General features: G+C 43.3%; 1 protein-coding gene across 2 annotated transcripts in view; it reads right to left on the minus strand.

Annotated features, from left to right (window-relative positions):
* Nucleotides 1–11,734: 11,734 nt before the first annotated feature.
* The window catches only part of HERC3 (HECT and RLD domain containing E3 ubiquitin protein ligase 3), an 86,913-nt gene continuing 81,167 nt past the window's right edge, over nt 11,735–17,480 (minus strand). For both annotated transcript variants that reach the window (XM_080932474.1, XM_080932475.1), the window contains 3 exons: nt 16,183–16,366; nt 15,861–15,963; nt 11,735–13,442 (listed from right to left, as the gene is read on the minus strand). In XM_080932474.1, the coding sequence (XP_080788600.1) occupies nt 13,234–13,442; nt 15,861–15,963; nt 16,183–16,366 (496 nt within the window). In that variant the 3' untranslated portion in view covers nt 11,735–13,233. The remainder of the gene's footprint in view (nt 13,443–15,860; nt 15,964–16,182; nt 16,367–17,480) is intronic.

Below are 17,480 nucleotides of genomic sequence, written 5' to 3' on the forward strand. Positions count from 1 at the left end.
CTTTAGAGCCTCCTTTGGGGCATGAGTACTACTTGGTAAGACATTCTGAGACACTGACACTTTTCTTTATCTGGTCCGTCTGAAGCACTGACAATCACTGTATGTGACAGGCACAGCAAGGGAGGGCAAAGGTGAGAGAGTGCTCCTCATGCCAGAACAAACAAACATGTGGCTGAGCTACTGGGATACCACCTCAGTGAGGAGCTTGGGATGAGCGCTGGAGCTCAGAAAGGGCTGCAGGATTCAGGGTCTCAGGGCAGGCCTTACAGTAATTCTTGCTCGCTGACATGCTGCTTTCCCAGGCTTCATGAGGGTGCAGACGGCAGGCTGTGGGTCTATAGAAATGAGCAATTCCATAGGCGCTGTGCTTCCCTCTCCCCATCTCCCTCCCCTTTCTTGTTTGTGTATGTCAGAAACATAATAAGACCCCAGCACTCCAAGTATGGGTCAGTGTGGAGGAATGTGTCCAATTGTGTGTTTGTGTGTGGTGTGTGGGTGTTATCCATGTGTGCTTGTGGGGTGTATGTATGTTTATGCATGTGTATATATGGGTTGTATGTATGTGTGGGGGTATACATGTGTGTGTTTATATTGTGTATGTGTGTGTGTGTGTGTGTGTGTGTGTGTGTGTGTGTATTTGTGTAGACCAGAGGTCCACCTCAGGATATGAAGATGAGCAAGATTTTATGGAAACTGTTAACCAATTCTGTTGGGGGAAAACCGTATCATTCCTGTCACTATTCTCAAACACCCTGGCTACTTGCTCAGAAGGATTAGTGTTTGCTAAACTCCCTCACTAAGAAAGGGGAAACTTGAGAAAACAAGTACCTGAGTCCGGTGAAGAAGTGACCTTTGACTGGATTTCCGGACGCCTTAGATGCTCTGAGTTTATTTCAGGGCGTGTGTGTGTAGACTAAAAACTAACTGTACCCTGGGGAGGGGTAGTTCGTTAGAATTGTGCCAAGCTGCTAAGGAGCACCCCAAATTCCTCAGCCTGTGGACATGGTGCAGTAGGGAAAACACTTGAGCTCCTCCACTCCTTCCCCATATGAAGGAAGAGCCTGCCCGAAGGCAGCACCAGGGCAGCTCTCGGATTCACATTACTCCACAACCTTGTCCCTTCCCACCCCCAACATCACCTCCAAAATCAGGTCTCTACTCTGAACGCTCCGATAGTGACTTAATCCTGAGAGTCCTTCAATTCAGGGACAGAAGGTCAAGAGATCTAATTTTAACAAGCAGCTTTGTCAAGGTCCTGCCAGCCCTGCAGGACCTGCAGCCAGAACCTACTTGGCCCTGGCTGTTGGCTTTCATCCTGGAGAACACGGGCCTCTGGGGAGCCAATGGGGAACAGGTTTATTTACAAATCTGCTTTTGCTATCTTCCTCCTAATCTGAAAGAAAGAGGGGACCATGAAAGACCAGTCTGGTTATTGGTGTCTGGCTCCATTTTAATTCTTACTTAAGTTTGTCAGGAAGTTTAACACCAGTGAGAACTGAATCCATAATTATCATAAATTGTACCTAACTCTCATGGGATTAGACTGAGGAAAATCAGCTTTCAAAAGGATCTGAAGAGCATGTGATTCTGCACTCTGCCAAACACCCAGGCACTCTGTAAGGAAAGGAAAAGAAGCTGACATCTGAGTTACCTTTGCTCATGCTACAGTAAGTAAAGAACACACATCCCATTATTCAGGAAAGAGACAAAGTACAAATGAGAAAGCCTGCATGGACTAGTCTAGGGAGAGATGAGGCCTCAGTCTACCCAGACATGGCAAAGTCTAGAGAGAGACAAGGCCTCAGCTCACACCAGCATGGAACAGTCTGGGGGAAAACAAGGCCTCAGCTCACACCAGCACGCAAGAGTCTGGGGGTAGATGAGACCTCCACCCACACAGACATGGAGGAATTAGGAGAGATGAGGCCTCGGCCCACACCAGCACTGGTACTCTTACCCACACCTGTTATGCTGCAAGGCCTGGTATCTTCCTTGAGGAAAGGCTGCTTAGATAATAGGAGTGACAAGCTGTCCCCTCACATCCCAATAACAGCCCAAAGACAGAGACTAATGCCCGTGTGTTCTTTACCGGGCTCCTCTCTTGCAGGGTTTAATAACCTCTCTTTTTCAAGAACGTAGACTGGAGAGGCTCAACGGTGTGCCCTACATCACTTCCAACTGAACTCTGGTCAGCTTAAGCTAAAGGGAGAATCTTCACTTTTCCCTAAAGATAAAGTGACCTGTTCTTTCATCCCATTCAACAAGATAACTGAAGCAAAGACACACTGTTCAATAAGAGCTCACTATTAATTATCTGATCCTCAATAGAGAGACACAGGCACAGACTGGATCGGAAAACAGGATCCATCTTTTCATGACCTCCAAGAAACTCAGCTCTATGACCAATGATATGACAGATACTGCCTGAGGGAAAAGGGATGAAAACACAGATTATTCTAACATCTGAATAGAACAAAAGTTCACCAGAAGAAATAAGGAAAGATGCTTTACAGTCCTTAGAGGGAAAATTGCCAGACAGGACATGATTATAAACCTATATGCACAGTACTGGCTAGTTTTGTGTCAACTTGACACAACCTGGCGTCAGCAGAGAGAACGGAGCCTTATTTAAGAAAATGTCTCCATAGCATCTTCCTCTCCAAGATGCTTTTGGCCATGCTTTCACCATAGCAACAGTAATCATAACTAAAGCATGTCCTGAACAGAGGAGCATCCAATCACCTTAAAAAGGTACTTTTAGATTTAAAACAGCAGATCACTCCAGAGGACTGTTAGAGGATGACTCCAATCAATACCCCATTCTTGCCAATAGTCAGCTCATCTGGGGGTGGTGGGGGAAAGCAACTGAGACATTCTAGGGTTAAATGATACCATAAAGCAAATGGTATTTACAGAACGGACATTTTAAGACCGTTCCACCCAAACACTGAAAACGCACTTCCTTCTCATCAGATTATGAACTTTCTCCAAAGCTGACCATGTTAGGTCATAAGCCAAGTCAGAACAAATCCAGAGAATGCGAGTAGCAACCTGCATTTGATCAGACCACAGTGGAATAAAGCCCAAAAGGGACAACAGGACAACAGCAGAATGTCCCCAAACTCACGGGACTTAACAACACCTTACCAAGTGAAAACTGGGTCATGGGAGACGTGGAGAAGGAGATTAAAAACTTCCTAGGAGAGAATGAAAAATGGAAAGGCAACAGACTGAAATAGATGGCAAGAGATAGTCACAGTCAAATGGAAACGAGAAAAGCAATGCAGATAAAGAGTGTGACCTGGTTCTTTGAAAAGGTTCACGAGGCTGACAAACCTTAGGCAAAGGAACGAAATGAATAAGACCAGAGATGAAAAGGGACACACTGCAGCTGAGGAAACAATAAGGACGTGTATTAAAAGCTGATACACTACTAAACTGAAAAGACTAAAAGAAATGGATAACTTTTTTTAAATGAGCCTGACCTACCAAAATTAAATTAAGAGGAAATAAATAATTTAAATATATTTATAACTACCAGTGAGAAACAATAATTGAAAAACTGAAAAAAAATCCCAGAGCTACAAAAATACAGTACTGAATTCTACCAGCTCTTCAGAGAGGAACAGCAAGACTCCGCAGATTATTTAATACAACAGAGAGAGAAGGAACATTTTCAAATTCTTTATATGATACCAGAAGCACACAAAATTTAAAAATTAAAAGAGAAAGAAATATTGCCAGCATCTCAGATGAACACACACACACACACACACACACACACACACACCTCAATAAGATACTTGCAAACCGAATTCAAAACCAAAAACGATTTTCCACTATGATTATGTCAGCCTTATACCCCCAGAGATTCAGGGGTGGTTGAACATCTGTAAATCAGTAACTAAACCCATCACATAAACATATTCAGACAGAAAAAAATTATCTCATTGGATCTAGAAAAGGCTTTTAACAAAATATGATATTCTCTCACAATGAAAGTCCTAGACAGAATAAGGAAACAGCCAACATACCTCAATATAATATGAACATACACAGCAAGTGCATAGCCAAAACATTTCCACTGAATTAAGGAGTAAGACAAAAATGTTCACTCTCTCCATTCCTGTTCAATATAATACAAGTCTCAGAGCAAAATGGCAACAGAAGGCAATCCAAACAGAAAAGAAGGAATTCCAAGTATCCTTACTTAGAGATAATATAATTCTATACTTAAAGGACCTTAAAAAGGCAAACAGAAAACTCCTACACTCACAAAGTAGCATAATATAAAATGAACAGGCAAGACTCAGTAGCCTTACTATATTTAAACAATAAATAAAGCTTCAAAAGTATCTTGGATACTAAGGAACTGGAAGACTTACATAATAAAAAAACATGCTTTGTAACACTAAAAGAAGGAATTGAAGAAGATACCAGCATGAATTAGTAGGAACAACAGTCCCGAACAATTAAAAAAAAAAAAAACTGTTGGAGTTTTATCATCTGGTGTTAGGTTATATATTACAGGCATAGTAATAAACACAGCATGGTACTGTCATAAAAAGACCAGACACATCCATCAGAGGACAAGAACTGAGGGTGCAGATATAAGAAGCCAAAACTAACACTAGAGAAAACATAGCCTCTTCACCTTGTTCTGGTCAACTGTAAGTAGAAGAATGAAACTTGATTGTTACCTAACTCCTACTAAATATATCAAGGACCTCAACAAAAGACATGATATCCTGGACCTGATGAATCAGAAATGGAGTACACTTGAACTCGTTGGCATAGGTAGGGGCTTTCTGAGTAAGACCAAAGAAGTACAGACCTTAAGACCAACACTGGCAAATAGTAGCTCATGAAACTAACAAGCATCTGTGTAGCAAAGAACATCACCCAAGTGAAGATGCAGAACATGGAATGAGAAAAATCTTTGTTAGTTATATGTCTACTACAGACCAGACAGGGTCTCGACTACACAAAGAGCAAAACAAAATACCTACACTCAAGAAAAAGAAATCCAATTTATAAATGGGGCATAGACCTAAACTTAGGGCTCTCTAATCTTTAAATACAAATGGCCGAGAAAGTTTTTTCAAATGTTTACTATCCTTAGCCACCAGGGAAATGCAAATTAAAACTATCTTGAGATTTCATCTTATCCTAGCCAGAACTGCTAAGTTAAAAAAAGAAAGAAACAAACAAGCAAAAAAAAAAAAAAAAAAAAAAAAAAAAACAAACAAACAACAAAAAAAAAAAACCAACAATTCTGGTGTAGATATGGGGAGAGAGGGGCACCACCTCATAGTTAGTAAAAGTGCAAAGTGGCAGGGCTCCATGGAGAGAGAAAAGGGAGGGAGGAGGGGAGGAGGGAGGGATGGAGACAGCAGAGGGAGGAAGAGGAGGAAGGGGAGGAGGGAGAGAGGGAGGGGATGGGGGAGGGAGGGAGAGAAGGAGGGAGGGAGGAATGGGAGAAGGGAGGGAGGGAGAGGAAGGGAGGGGAGGAGGGAGGGAGAGGGGGGAGGGAGGGAGAGGGGGAAGGGAGAGAAGGAGGGAGGGAGGAATGGGAGAAGGGAGGGAGGGAGAGGAAGGGAGGGGAGGAGGGAGGGAGAGGGGGGAGGGAGGGAGAGGGGGGAGGGAGAGATGGAGACAGAGGAGAGAGGGAGAGAGAGGAGGAAGGGAGGGAATGAGGGAGGGAGGGAGAGAAGGAGGGAGAAGCACACACATACACAGACAGACACACAGAGAGATGGAAAGACAGATGGAGAGAGATACATTGAGTACCATCGATATACCATTAATCTAGCTATAGCACGCTTTTCTTCTTTTCTCTTATTGTTATCCCCTTTCCCAGTTTACCCTCCAGAAACCCCTTATTTTCTCCCCCTCCCCCTGCTTCAATGAGGGTGCCCTTCCACCCAGCCACTCCCTCCCCCTCCTGCCCTGGCATTCCCCTACTTTGGGGCATCAAACCTGCACAGGACCAAGGGCCTCTCCTTCCATAGATGTCGAACAAGGCCATCCTCTGTTACATATGCATCTGGAGTCATGGGTCCCTCCATGTGATGAACTCTTTGAATAATGGTTTAGTCCCTGGGAGCTCTGGTTGGTTGGTATTGTTGTTCTCATGGGGTTGCAAACCCCTTCAGCTCCTTCAGTCCTTTCTCTTACTACTCCACTGGGGACCCCATTCTCAGTCCAATTGTTGGCTCCAAGCACCCATCTCTGTATTTGTCAGGCTCTTCTTCTTAGAAGAAAGCAATATTAGGCTCCTGTCAGCACTGACAAATACTGCTGTGTTTTTCATACACTAGGCAGGATGTGGAAACAGCCTGGATGTCCACTGATATTTCATTAGTGGGTAATGAAAATGTGGGACAGCTGATACAATAGAGTATTAGTCAGCTTTTAAGATAAATGAAATAATGGAATCTGCAGGTAAGTGGATGAAGCCATCTGGGTAGTGGTGGTGCATGCCTTTAATCCCAGCATTCAGCTGGCAGGAGCTGTGAGTTGGAGGCCAGCCCAGAATACAAAGAGAGTTCCAGGATAGCCAGGACTACACAGAAAAACCCTGATTCACACATATATATATAGAGAGAGAGATATATAGATATGTATATGATTTATATTATTTACATACTTATTATTCAATAATAAATATATAATTGCATTTTACATATTATATGAGAAATATCTATAAATAATTTATAAAGCCATAAGTAATGCAATTTATAAGTAAGTAAATAATGAAGCCAGAGGCAATCTTTCTGAACCTAGAAAAACAAGCATGACATTTCCTTTCCTATGCTAGCTTTAAATCTTTGTGTGCTCAATTTTGGAATACACACAGAGGTTAGGAAACTATTAAAAGGCCATGGGGAGAGAGATAATAAATGGAGTTATCCTATAACAAGAGACAACACCACAAGTAAAAATTCCAGGACCATGAATCGGCTACCTCTTTATGAGTTGTTAGCCAGTGGGAACCCCTTGATCCCCCATACTTAGAAGGCTGTTGCTGAATTTCTTGGCTGCCCTCTAGAACTTTTTGGTATTAAGACCCTATTGCTAAGGCAGCATGTATTTGAGTTATAGAGCATGGGCAAATCAAGATGCTTCATCCTGAAGTTTCAATTAAGTGGCCAGCTTTGTGCTGGAAGACTATGCAATCTACTGGAAAAGAAACATCATCATCACCCTTACCCAGCTGTGAACCCTGAAAGCTGCAATGATGACAGTTCTTGCAACTGCCCACTGGTGTAACAGTGCCATGAACGCTACTGAGTGACCAACTTCCAACCGGAAGCAAGCTCACTCTTTAAGATGGAACCCATGCTTGGCACTGGGGATGGGGCTCAAAACCTGTGGCTAGTTAAGTTGTAGGGCCTAGGTTAGAGCCTATCATTAATTAACCTGATAGGTAGGTAGGTAGATAGATAGATAGATAGATAGGTAGGTAGGTAGGTAGGTAGGTAGGTAGGTAGATAGATAGATTAGATAGGTAGGTAGGTAGGTAGGTAGGTAGGTAGGTAGATAGATAGATAGATAGATAGATAGATAGATAGATAGATAGATAGATAGATAGATAGATAGATAGATGATAGATAGTACTAAAACAACTCCTATTCAGTATCTGCCCACTCGTTAGTTCTCCTCTCAACCCTCACCAGAGAACCTTCTGCTTGCAGTAGATGCCAATTTGCACAGAGACCCACAGCTAGTGAATGTTCAGAAAAGAAAAGGTTTTTCAGTCTTCAGCCCTAAATGAGACATCTATATCATCCTCTTCCGCTCAAGTCACAGGGTTCATCCTGGAAGACAGATTGCAAGACCCAGGGCTGGTAGGTAACAAAGCATGTCTTACACACACAGTAGGGCAGATGCACACATAAACTAACAGGGATCATGACAGTGTGCACAAGAGCTGTGTGCAAGCTCAAGCCAGACACAACTTGTATAGAGCAGGAAGGTGGACAAAATTCACACCCCTAGCTGAGGAAGTATTGGCATTTGGTAACTGCTTTGATAAGAAGAGTCAAATGTTTTTCTTTTTTTCCCCTTGAAAGAATTTATTTTTTATAGGATATATTTTATTTACATTTCAAATATTATACCCTTTCCTGGTTTCCTCCCCAGAAACTCCCTATCCTATCCCCTGTCCCCTGCTTCTATGAGGGTGTTCCCCACCTCCTCCCACCTCCCCGCCCTGACGTTCCCCTACATTGAGGGCATTGAGCCTTGGCAGGACGATGCCCAATAAGACCGTCTTCTGCTACATGTGCAGCTGGAGCCATGGGTCTGTCCAAGTGTACTCTTTGGATGGTGGTTTAGTCCCTGGGAGTACTAAGCTCCTTCAGTCCTTTCTCTAACTCCTCTATTGGGGACCCATTTTCAGTGCAATGGTTGGCTGTGAGCATCCACTTCTGTATTTGTCAGGCTTTGGCAGAGCCTCTCAGGAGACAGCTATATCAGGTTCCTGTCAGCATGTACTTCTAGGCATCAGCAATATAATCTGGGTTTGGTGGCTGTATATGGGCTAGACTCCAGGTGGAGCAGTCTTTGGATGACCTTTGCTTCAGTCTCTGCTTCAAACTTTGTCTCTGTATTTCCTCCTGTGGATATTTTTGTTCTCCTGTCTGAGAAGGACTAAAGGCATCAAGATGGGATCATTTCACAGGCTGTGGCACCCAAGAGTATCTGGGCAACACAATTTGCACTCCATGGCTTTAAAACAAAGAGAACGGAGAAATAAGTGGGAAGGAAAGAGGGGTAGATCTGCGATGACTATAATCAAAATTTGGTGTATGAAATTCTCAAAGAACTGATAGCCAAATTTAATTCAAAAACAAAACAAAACCCACCTGAGATGAGACCAGGGACACATGAGCTGTGCTGTGGGGAGGTCTCTGAAGGAGTCAGTGTGAGAATTTCAGAATTTCAGATTGCTTTCTTCACCTAGTAAGGTACTCTAAGAGGGTGACCTCTACTGGAGACACAATTATGTGCTGGACATGCTCGCTAGATACAGGGTTTGTTATTTTCTTTTAAAAGGTAAAATGATTAAAAGTCAACTTCCAAAAGGTTTCAAAAACAATTTTCACAACTATCTTCTTTAGTTACTTAAGCTATGAACTATTAATAGGAAAGCCATGTGTTTTTAAGAGCTTCTAGTTGGGAGGCTGTAGAGTTATTGTTTCAAGGGTAACAATCTCAATCTTTTACCAGATTTTGAAATGTGAAAACCTGAATGTTCACATATAAAAGTCCTATATTTTGTGACATAAATGCTTATTAGGGAAAACTTTTTTTACATAAATGGAATGACCTAAAATTAAAAATTATCATGCAAAAAATACCAAAGGAGGGAGCTGGGGAGATGACTCAGCAGTTAGGAGCACTGACTGCTCTTCCAGAGGTCTTGAGTTCAATTCCCAGCAACCACATGGTAGCTCACAACCATGTAATGAAATCTGATGCCCTCTTCTAGTGTGTCTGATAGATACAGTGTATTTACATACATAAAATAAATAAATCTTCTAAAAAATATCAAAGGAATACATTTTGTAAAAAAAAAAAAAATTGAGGTGGATGTGTGCACGCACACGTGTGTGACATCGCCTGAGGTTTTCTAGTTTAGCCTTACTTCCTGTGTTTTTCTGATTGTGGGTGTGACCAGCTGTACTCTGCTTCCACCACACTGCCCCCACCATGATGGGACTATATGCCTTTGACCTACATCTACAAATGCATTCCCTTCTACTATGTATCGTCCTAGTTGATCACTGCAGAAAGCTTTTAAAATTGAGCTGCCACTGCATGCCGGGTACTCTCTGGACTTTACTGAGTACCACCTAGGGGACCATCATTTCTAGGGAATGAGGAATAATCAAGATCCCACTGAAAAACTCCATCGCAGGACCGTTTTCTAGGATGGCTCATTCTACCAAGCCTTGTGGGTTGGATCCTTGACAGAAATATCCAAAATGAATTTTTTTCCCTGTTGAGTGTTTTTTGGAGGCATTCCTTGAAAGCCTTTATGTACCCTACTGACTGTTGGCTAGGGACAGCCTTGGCACTCTGGTCTTACAGCAGAAGCAACCTGTAAAGTGGCTGTGAGCAATCTGGAATGACGCGGAGCGGTGACCACAGTGATGGCTTAGCAGCACTGTCCTGAACAGCTCTGCAGTCCTCTTCCCTAAGTGCAGCTCCTGTGTGTGGTGGGTGAATGAAGAGCTGGATGTCAGTGTCACCAACAGTCTTCTGGGACAGGATGAGAACAAGAAAGAAACCGCCTTGGTTGATTCTCTGATAACTTGGTATAATCTAGAGTCGTCTCACTTGAGAAACTGTCTCCATCAGATTACCTGTATTTTCGTGGCTAATGATTGACATTGGAGGGTCCAGTTCCCAGTTGGTGGGTCCACCACCCCTGGGCAGGTGGTCCTGGGTCGTTTAAGGAGGAGGACTGAGCAAGTCACAGAGAACAAGCCAGTAAGCAAGATTCCTCCATGGCTTCTGCCTCCACCATGTTCCTGTGTTGAGTACGTGCCCTGACTTCCCTCAGTGATGGACTATGGGCTGAGAGATAATACAAAGCAAAGGAAACCATTCCTCTCTGGGTCATGTTTCAATAGAACAATGGAAACAAAGCGAAGACAGAGATAGTGAGTGGGAGGAGAGAGAACCGGAGCTACTCCACTGATGGAAGAATGATTTAAGGCCACAATAAGGAGAGCTGCCTACAGCACACACTCCCTGCAGGAGATGCTGCCCGCAGCCTGTTTCTATGACAACTGGATGAAGACCTCAAAAGATCTAACTTGAGTCTGTACCGCACAGGCACAGGGATGATTAACGAGACAGGGAATCAGCTGTGTTTGTCATGTCTCAGCTGTGTTTGTCATGTCTCATGATCACACATATGCTTTTTATTACATATATTTGTGTATGTATATATAGGGATATGTATGCCATAGCACACAAGTACAAGTCAAAGGACAACTCTCGGGGCTTGGGTCTCTTCATCAGGTGGGTCCTAGGACTGAGTCACACTGGACAAGGTGGCAGGAGCCTTTACCCACTGAGCCATCTCATTAAGCCATCTATTAACTCTGTCAAAACAATACATTGTACTAACGTTACCAATCTATTAAAAATACGTTCTTGCTGGGCTCCACACACAGACTGTGTACGTGGGCTAATACTAATTAGCATGAGATGAGAGGCTCTGACTCACTTCTGTGTCTCTCCCCTTCTCCCCTTCTCTACCATTCAAACAATCTCTGCCATCTGCACTGTCTGCCTCCCTCAATGCTATGAGCTCATTTCTGCTTCCATTCTTTCCATTCTAATGCCTCTAAGTCACATAACCCACATTCTTCCAGTTCATGTCGTATCTCTCCATTTCTGAACTGTCGAACACATGCTGTGGAATCCCAGCTCTGGGCTCTGAGGTCCTCCTTCTGTCTCTGCTCTATTGGCCATTACTTTCTCCTGATTGACCTTTTGAACCCTCGTAGGCTCATCCCTGTGCCTTTCTCCATGTTTGAATCTGACTCCTCTCCCACTCCAGGAAAGGCTTTATGAACATCAACAACCTTTACCATTCCCAATGCTCTCCTGCCCTTCAGATATCTTTAGATTCTTTAGCCATATGGCTTAACGCTTCCATAGAAAGCACAGTGTCCATCCCACAAGTTCAACACAGATTGTCTTAAGTTAAAACACCAAATTTATTGGATAATATTGAACTATATGCAGACACATAGAAAATAAACATTTCATATAATTCTGTATCTTTTTTAAATGTTATATTTATAAGGACAGAAAAACTACCAATTTAGCAACTGGAGTAACTTTTAAAAACAAAACAAAACAAAAACAAAAAAGGAAAAGCAAAATCTACATTCCTTCATGAAGACTCAGTGCTGCATGACAATCTATAAGTCCTCCATTTTAGATAAATAAATACTTTCTCTACTACAGATTTAAAATTAGAGCTACATGAACTCTTTGACCATGTAGAATTTTCTTATACAATGATGAGCAGTTAAACATGTCACTTTTGAGACACATGTATTTGACTTAACATAATTCCCCCTGCTGAAATATCACTGTAAATGCACATTTCATATGTGATAAACAAAAACTCTATTATAAAGAGTATCTCCATATTTTCACAGTTAAGAGACAGAGGTTTAAAAAAAAAACCTTTACAAAATTTAAAACAAAAAGACAGCATGCACCCACTAGCAGAAGGAAGAGGGGAACAGATTGGAGCAGCAAGGAGTAGGAAGAGTGGGAGCAGAGGGAGGGGGGAGTAGGGAACACAGGAGAAAAAGAGGAAGCAGTAGATAAAAGTATAAAGAATGTGGAACCTTTATTAATTGTACTGTTCCTAGGCAATATGGAAACAAGAAAATGCAACTTGCATTTCAAAGGTAAGGTCAAGAGGGTCTACCAATTCACTGTTATTCCAGGGCTCATGACTAACAAGACACATGCAGCCCGCCCACAACCTGCGGCTGCTGTATGTATGTGTGATTAGGAGACCCAGGCAGCAGGTAGTCATGACCTATTTCCTTGAAGCAGGACATGTTCATAAGGGTTCCCATAAAGACTCAAGAGCTATGACAAGGCTCCGCTTTTTTGGAATTGGGAATTCTGGAGAAGCCTGTTCTGTCTAATGGCTGGGGTGGGCTGCAACAAGCCATTCATTTCCAGTGCTGAGGAGACATGGCGGGCAAGAAGGGACATATCCATCGAGTCTTCCTGGCAGGGGACTGAGTAGCCAGGAAGAGAGCGGCAAAGCGTGGTGAAGAAACGTCAGGGCTGAGACACATCTGGGAAACGAAAGCTGAAAAACCTACTGCCATTAAATCCAGCAGATTGCAACACATTCACCGATGAAGCAACAACAGGTACCTTGGTTTAAAACAAAACAAGTCCACTTCCCATACTAAAGCCTTTTTTGTTTTTTTTTTTTTTGTTTGTTTGTTTGTTTTTTTTTTTTTTTTTTTTTTGACTCATCTCCAACCACTGATTTTTCAAAAAGACTATTTACTATTGAACTCCAGAAACACCTTGACTAGGGTTTAGGATTCAAAAGTCTCAAACTGCTTAAACAATAAAAAAATAGAAATCACTTCCCATGATATTTTATGTCAGCCTCAGTGTGGCCACAGAAGGAGGAAGGGATGGATGTCTTGGGTAAGCTGGGGGGCCTCAGGCCAAACTAAAACCCTCATAGTTTTCGAGGGCCTGGGTCAGACGAGCCTTCATAATCTCTTTGCTGCTGTATTTAGGGAGGTCAAGAAGGTTGTAGCAGGTATGGGCCACAGGTAAGTAGTCCTCCCCAGTGGCTGTGGACTGGATGACAATCTGCAGACTGGCCATGCCATAGATGGGGATCCGGTCGCTGCCTGTCAGGAACACTAAGGAGAAGAAAACAGAATCAGTGGCATACAGCCTTCTAAGCAACAGAAAAGGGCGTGACACCTTGTGGCTTTCCAGGGAACTGCAATGCTCCTTAGGTACCAACATACATGCCCTCGACCTGTCCCAGAGCCTCTGTGGAACGCATGTTCTCATAGACCTTCACAAAATCAAAGAGGGAAAAAAAATTACTGTCATAGGAAAAGACAGCCAGCAAAGAACCCAAGTCCCTGTGACCTCAAGACCTCCCTTTTTCTCGGGTGTCTGAAAACAGAGCAGCTCAGGCTGTTTTCTCTTAGGGATCTACACGCTCCTTTTCCTCCTTTCAAAAACCAGAGGACGCCACCTACACGTTCCTTAAGCAGTTGACTATTGTGATACATTGTTACAGTCATAATTAGATTCACCTGCACAGCACAGACAGATGCAGCTGCCCAGTGCTTTCGGTTGCTGTTTCTCTTTTGTTTTTTTCCCTACCCTGGAGCTGGAAGAAATTACTAGAATAAACTCGTTATCTGTTTCTTTCCTTTATTTTATTTTATTTATTTATTTGGGGCAGGTTAAGAGCTTGGGGAGCTACATGCAGGGTCTTTTGGATGCTAAGCAAGTACTCGGCCTCTGTACTGTGTGCCAACCCTCATTACTCGCTTCAAATAACCGGCCATTGCCTAAGGCATACAAACAGACCACCACGCCTGCCAACCTTCCAGAATTAATAACATCGTACCAATAACGGACAACAAAGTCCTCAAATCCAACGCTCTCAAACTAGAGATGCCTTTTCCTAAGGAAACTCCCAAGACCAGTAGGAAAGCTTCTCCCGAAAGTAACAGCTTTTCACTCGGCAGCCCAACCCTTCATCAACCCCCACAGCACTGCTTCTCAACCGCCTGTGCACACGGGCAGAGGAGTTCTAGGGTGAGATGCTGGTTTGTTTGTTTTTCCTGCACATGAGCAGGAGGATTAGTCAATATTAATGTGTGCTCACTCTTAGAAAGCAATTTGTTTCATGCAGATACAAATTGTATTCTATTCAGGGCTGATTTATGGGCCCCACTGCACAGCTGTAGACAGAACACCCGACCATTTCTAAAAGGCTGGATTTGGGGACTATCTTCTCTTTACTCTCTAAAGCTATTGCCCTACTCAAATGTCAGCCAGACAGTTCCAAAGGTCTACATACTACATGTTGCAGTGACCTCTTCTACCCAAATAAACCTGTTCAATGAAAACACGACTCAAGAATTATAAATACAAGCTGTGTGCCTAGATTGGGCAGATTCACCACTACACTGCTCTGTTCCCCAGCTATGAGATCCCTTATAACTTGCAGTTTCTCCAGGCCATGTGGTCCAGCTCCACCTTTCTTCTTCTTGGGAAGAGAGGAGATCAAGATGGGAGGATGAGCTGGATCCAGGTGGACTTAATTGGTATTAGGTAGCTATGAACATTTTAAGGATTCTATAGGCCTTTTATCTCATATGGAAGGGCAGTTTGTATCTTTGTCTATTGGATGTAATCTTATTGTGTAGAGGGTTTGTGGATCGAGAACTGAATATGTAAACCTGTATGAAAATCTATCTGGCATTAGAGTCATGTCTGTGCTGGGCAGTAGAGGCAAGAAGACGTCGGGTGGTAATTCCACCCGGGATGGGGGCAGAAGCACCAGGGCAGGCAGAGTGAACCTCCTGGGAAGGGAACCGTGTGGAGAATGAGGCTTGCGGACCGAGTGACAGAGTCCAAGCGCACGGCTCCATACTAGAAGCGGCTCTCACAGAGTGAGCTCTCGGGGGCCGATAAAGAGATAAGCAATGCATTTTTAATATTTACTGCAACAACTAGGTGAATCTATTTGCAACCACAGAGACCAGGTTGGTTGAAGAGAAGAAATGAGGAGTGAAGCGGATGTGTGTGGAGTTTTTCTTTCTGGGAGATGAACATACTCCAAAATTGTGTGAGTTTCAAACAACTCCACAACAAAGCTTTCATAAGTCAAATCTTCCTCAGTTTCATCTAGAATCGTTCTGGACCAATCTTTTCAGATTTGGGGGATGGAGAGGACAGGGTATCACTATGTTGCTTAGCCTGATCTTAAATTCTTGGGTCCAAGCAATCCTCCTGTCTCACCTCCCAAGTAGCTGGGACTATAAGCATGAACCGCTGTTTCCAACTACAGTGAAACTATTCTTAAAAGAAGTGGAGATTGGTGAAATTATTCTTATTTTTATCTTCCTGTTTTTACACGCATACTAACAGCCTTCAATGCATTTTAATTAATATGCTGTAAGTATATTGCTGTAAGCTTAATTTTCTTTACTATCTTTAGTTCAGAAGTTAACCTTTACCCGTGGATCACATCACCTTACACAACGTCACACTAAAATACGAACAACCCACCGGACGTGATGAATACTTACAGAGAAACTTCTTCTTCTTCTCTAATGGGAACTCGTGGAATGTTTCCCAGAATAGTTTCACAGTGGGATGTGTGACTGAATAATCGCCCTTGTAGACAGCAGTCTGTCCAAAAGAGGAGGGAAATGGATCTTACAGAAACATAACAGCACACAACTACTATCACATTTTCGACAGAAGTCACTGGGAGTCAGGAAGACCCCCTGCAATACTCAAGTGCAAAGCATGTGAAGACCAGGTTGGTAGAGTGGGGGTGGGGAGAAGAAGGCCCACCCACCCAACTGTGCACCCATCTGACTGCACCATTTCCCAGAGCTTACTTACCTCTTCCAGCTCTTCCCAGTTGTAGTTGCTGTTCCCCACCATCATGGCCCTCAGTTCTGCAGGCTGGAAGAGCTCGAGGACTTTGCCACCGCACACCTTTAGGAAGCCACTGGAGAAGGCCGTGTACCACTCATGAACCGAAATTTGGAAGACGTAATTCACGTAAGCATCCACGAATTCTTGCCTGTGGGAGGACCAGAGAAACAAACACATATGGCCTCAGAGCACACAGGCTTTTTAGATGTGCTCAGGTTCAAAGTGGTGGGATTGGCCTTTCATCAGGCATCCTGCCTCCTGTAGTATCAGGGACTCTCCTCCCCAGCTTCTAGCCCCAAGATTTTACTATGTGCCTAAAGCAAAGATCTGCAGCAGCGGAGGCAAGTGCATTAAAGCGAACTATTGATTTTACCTGAGCTACTCCAGTTGTCATCTCTTTAAGGTCCTCCTTAGAGTTTAGGAGATAGAAATGCCCTGTGTTGGCATTTTGATGGAAAGTATATTGAATCCATAGATTGCTTTTGGTGAGATGGCCATTTTCACTATGTGAATCCTACCAATCGAGCCATGAACATGGGAGATCTTTCCATCTTCTGATATCTTTTGCTTCTAGAGTTGGGATCACAAATTTGTCCCACCACACCTGGCTGCAGCTGTTCTCTTATAAGTCCTTTAAGTACTTCAGGAAACAAAGGTCCTATCAGCTGTTCTATCTTCCAGTAATTAGGCAAATGCAAACAGCAGTGAATTACCATTTGTACCCATCTGACTAGCAGACCAGACGCTGAAACCTAAGATGACATCATGGGGAAACTGGAACCTCACAGAGAGCCAGGGGAGGCTAAACCAGGGCACGACGGGAGCCATGCATACTTACTGCAGAAATAAATAAAGACCAGCCAAAGGAGAAAAATGAAGATCATTTAATAAAATCATTCTACAACAAAGAGAGTCAGCCATGGTCGCCCGTGACTCAAGAATAGTCAGAAGAATGAAGAGGGAGCAACTCTTAGCAGAAAATGTGACCATTTCAAAACAGCCTGATGGAAGCCTCAGGTACATGGATGCTGTGGCTGGCTGAGCAGAACATCCTAAGCAAGTATTCGGGTGTGTACAGTGGGTCTCTCCCTGTCTCTCCCTCTCACTCTGGCTGAACTGATAGTTGGGTTGTAAGGAAGATTGCTAACGGTTTAAAATTCTGGTCATTTTGATCTGATTGTTTTAGAAGTTACTGAGGAAAAGAGAAAGGCTGACAGAGTGGGCTGGCCTCCTGCACGGCTTACTGTAGAGTAGGGTTAGTT

Source organism: Micromys minutus (assembly GCF_963924665.1).
Source record: "Micromys minutus genome assembly, chromosome: 18".
NCBI lineage: Eukaryota > Metazoa > Chordata > Mammalia > Rodentia > Muridae > Micromys > Micromys minutus.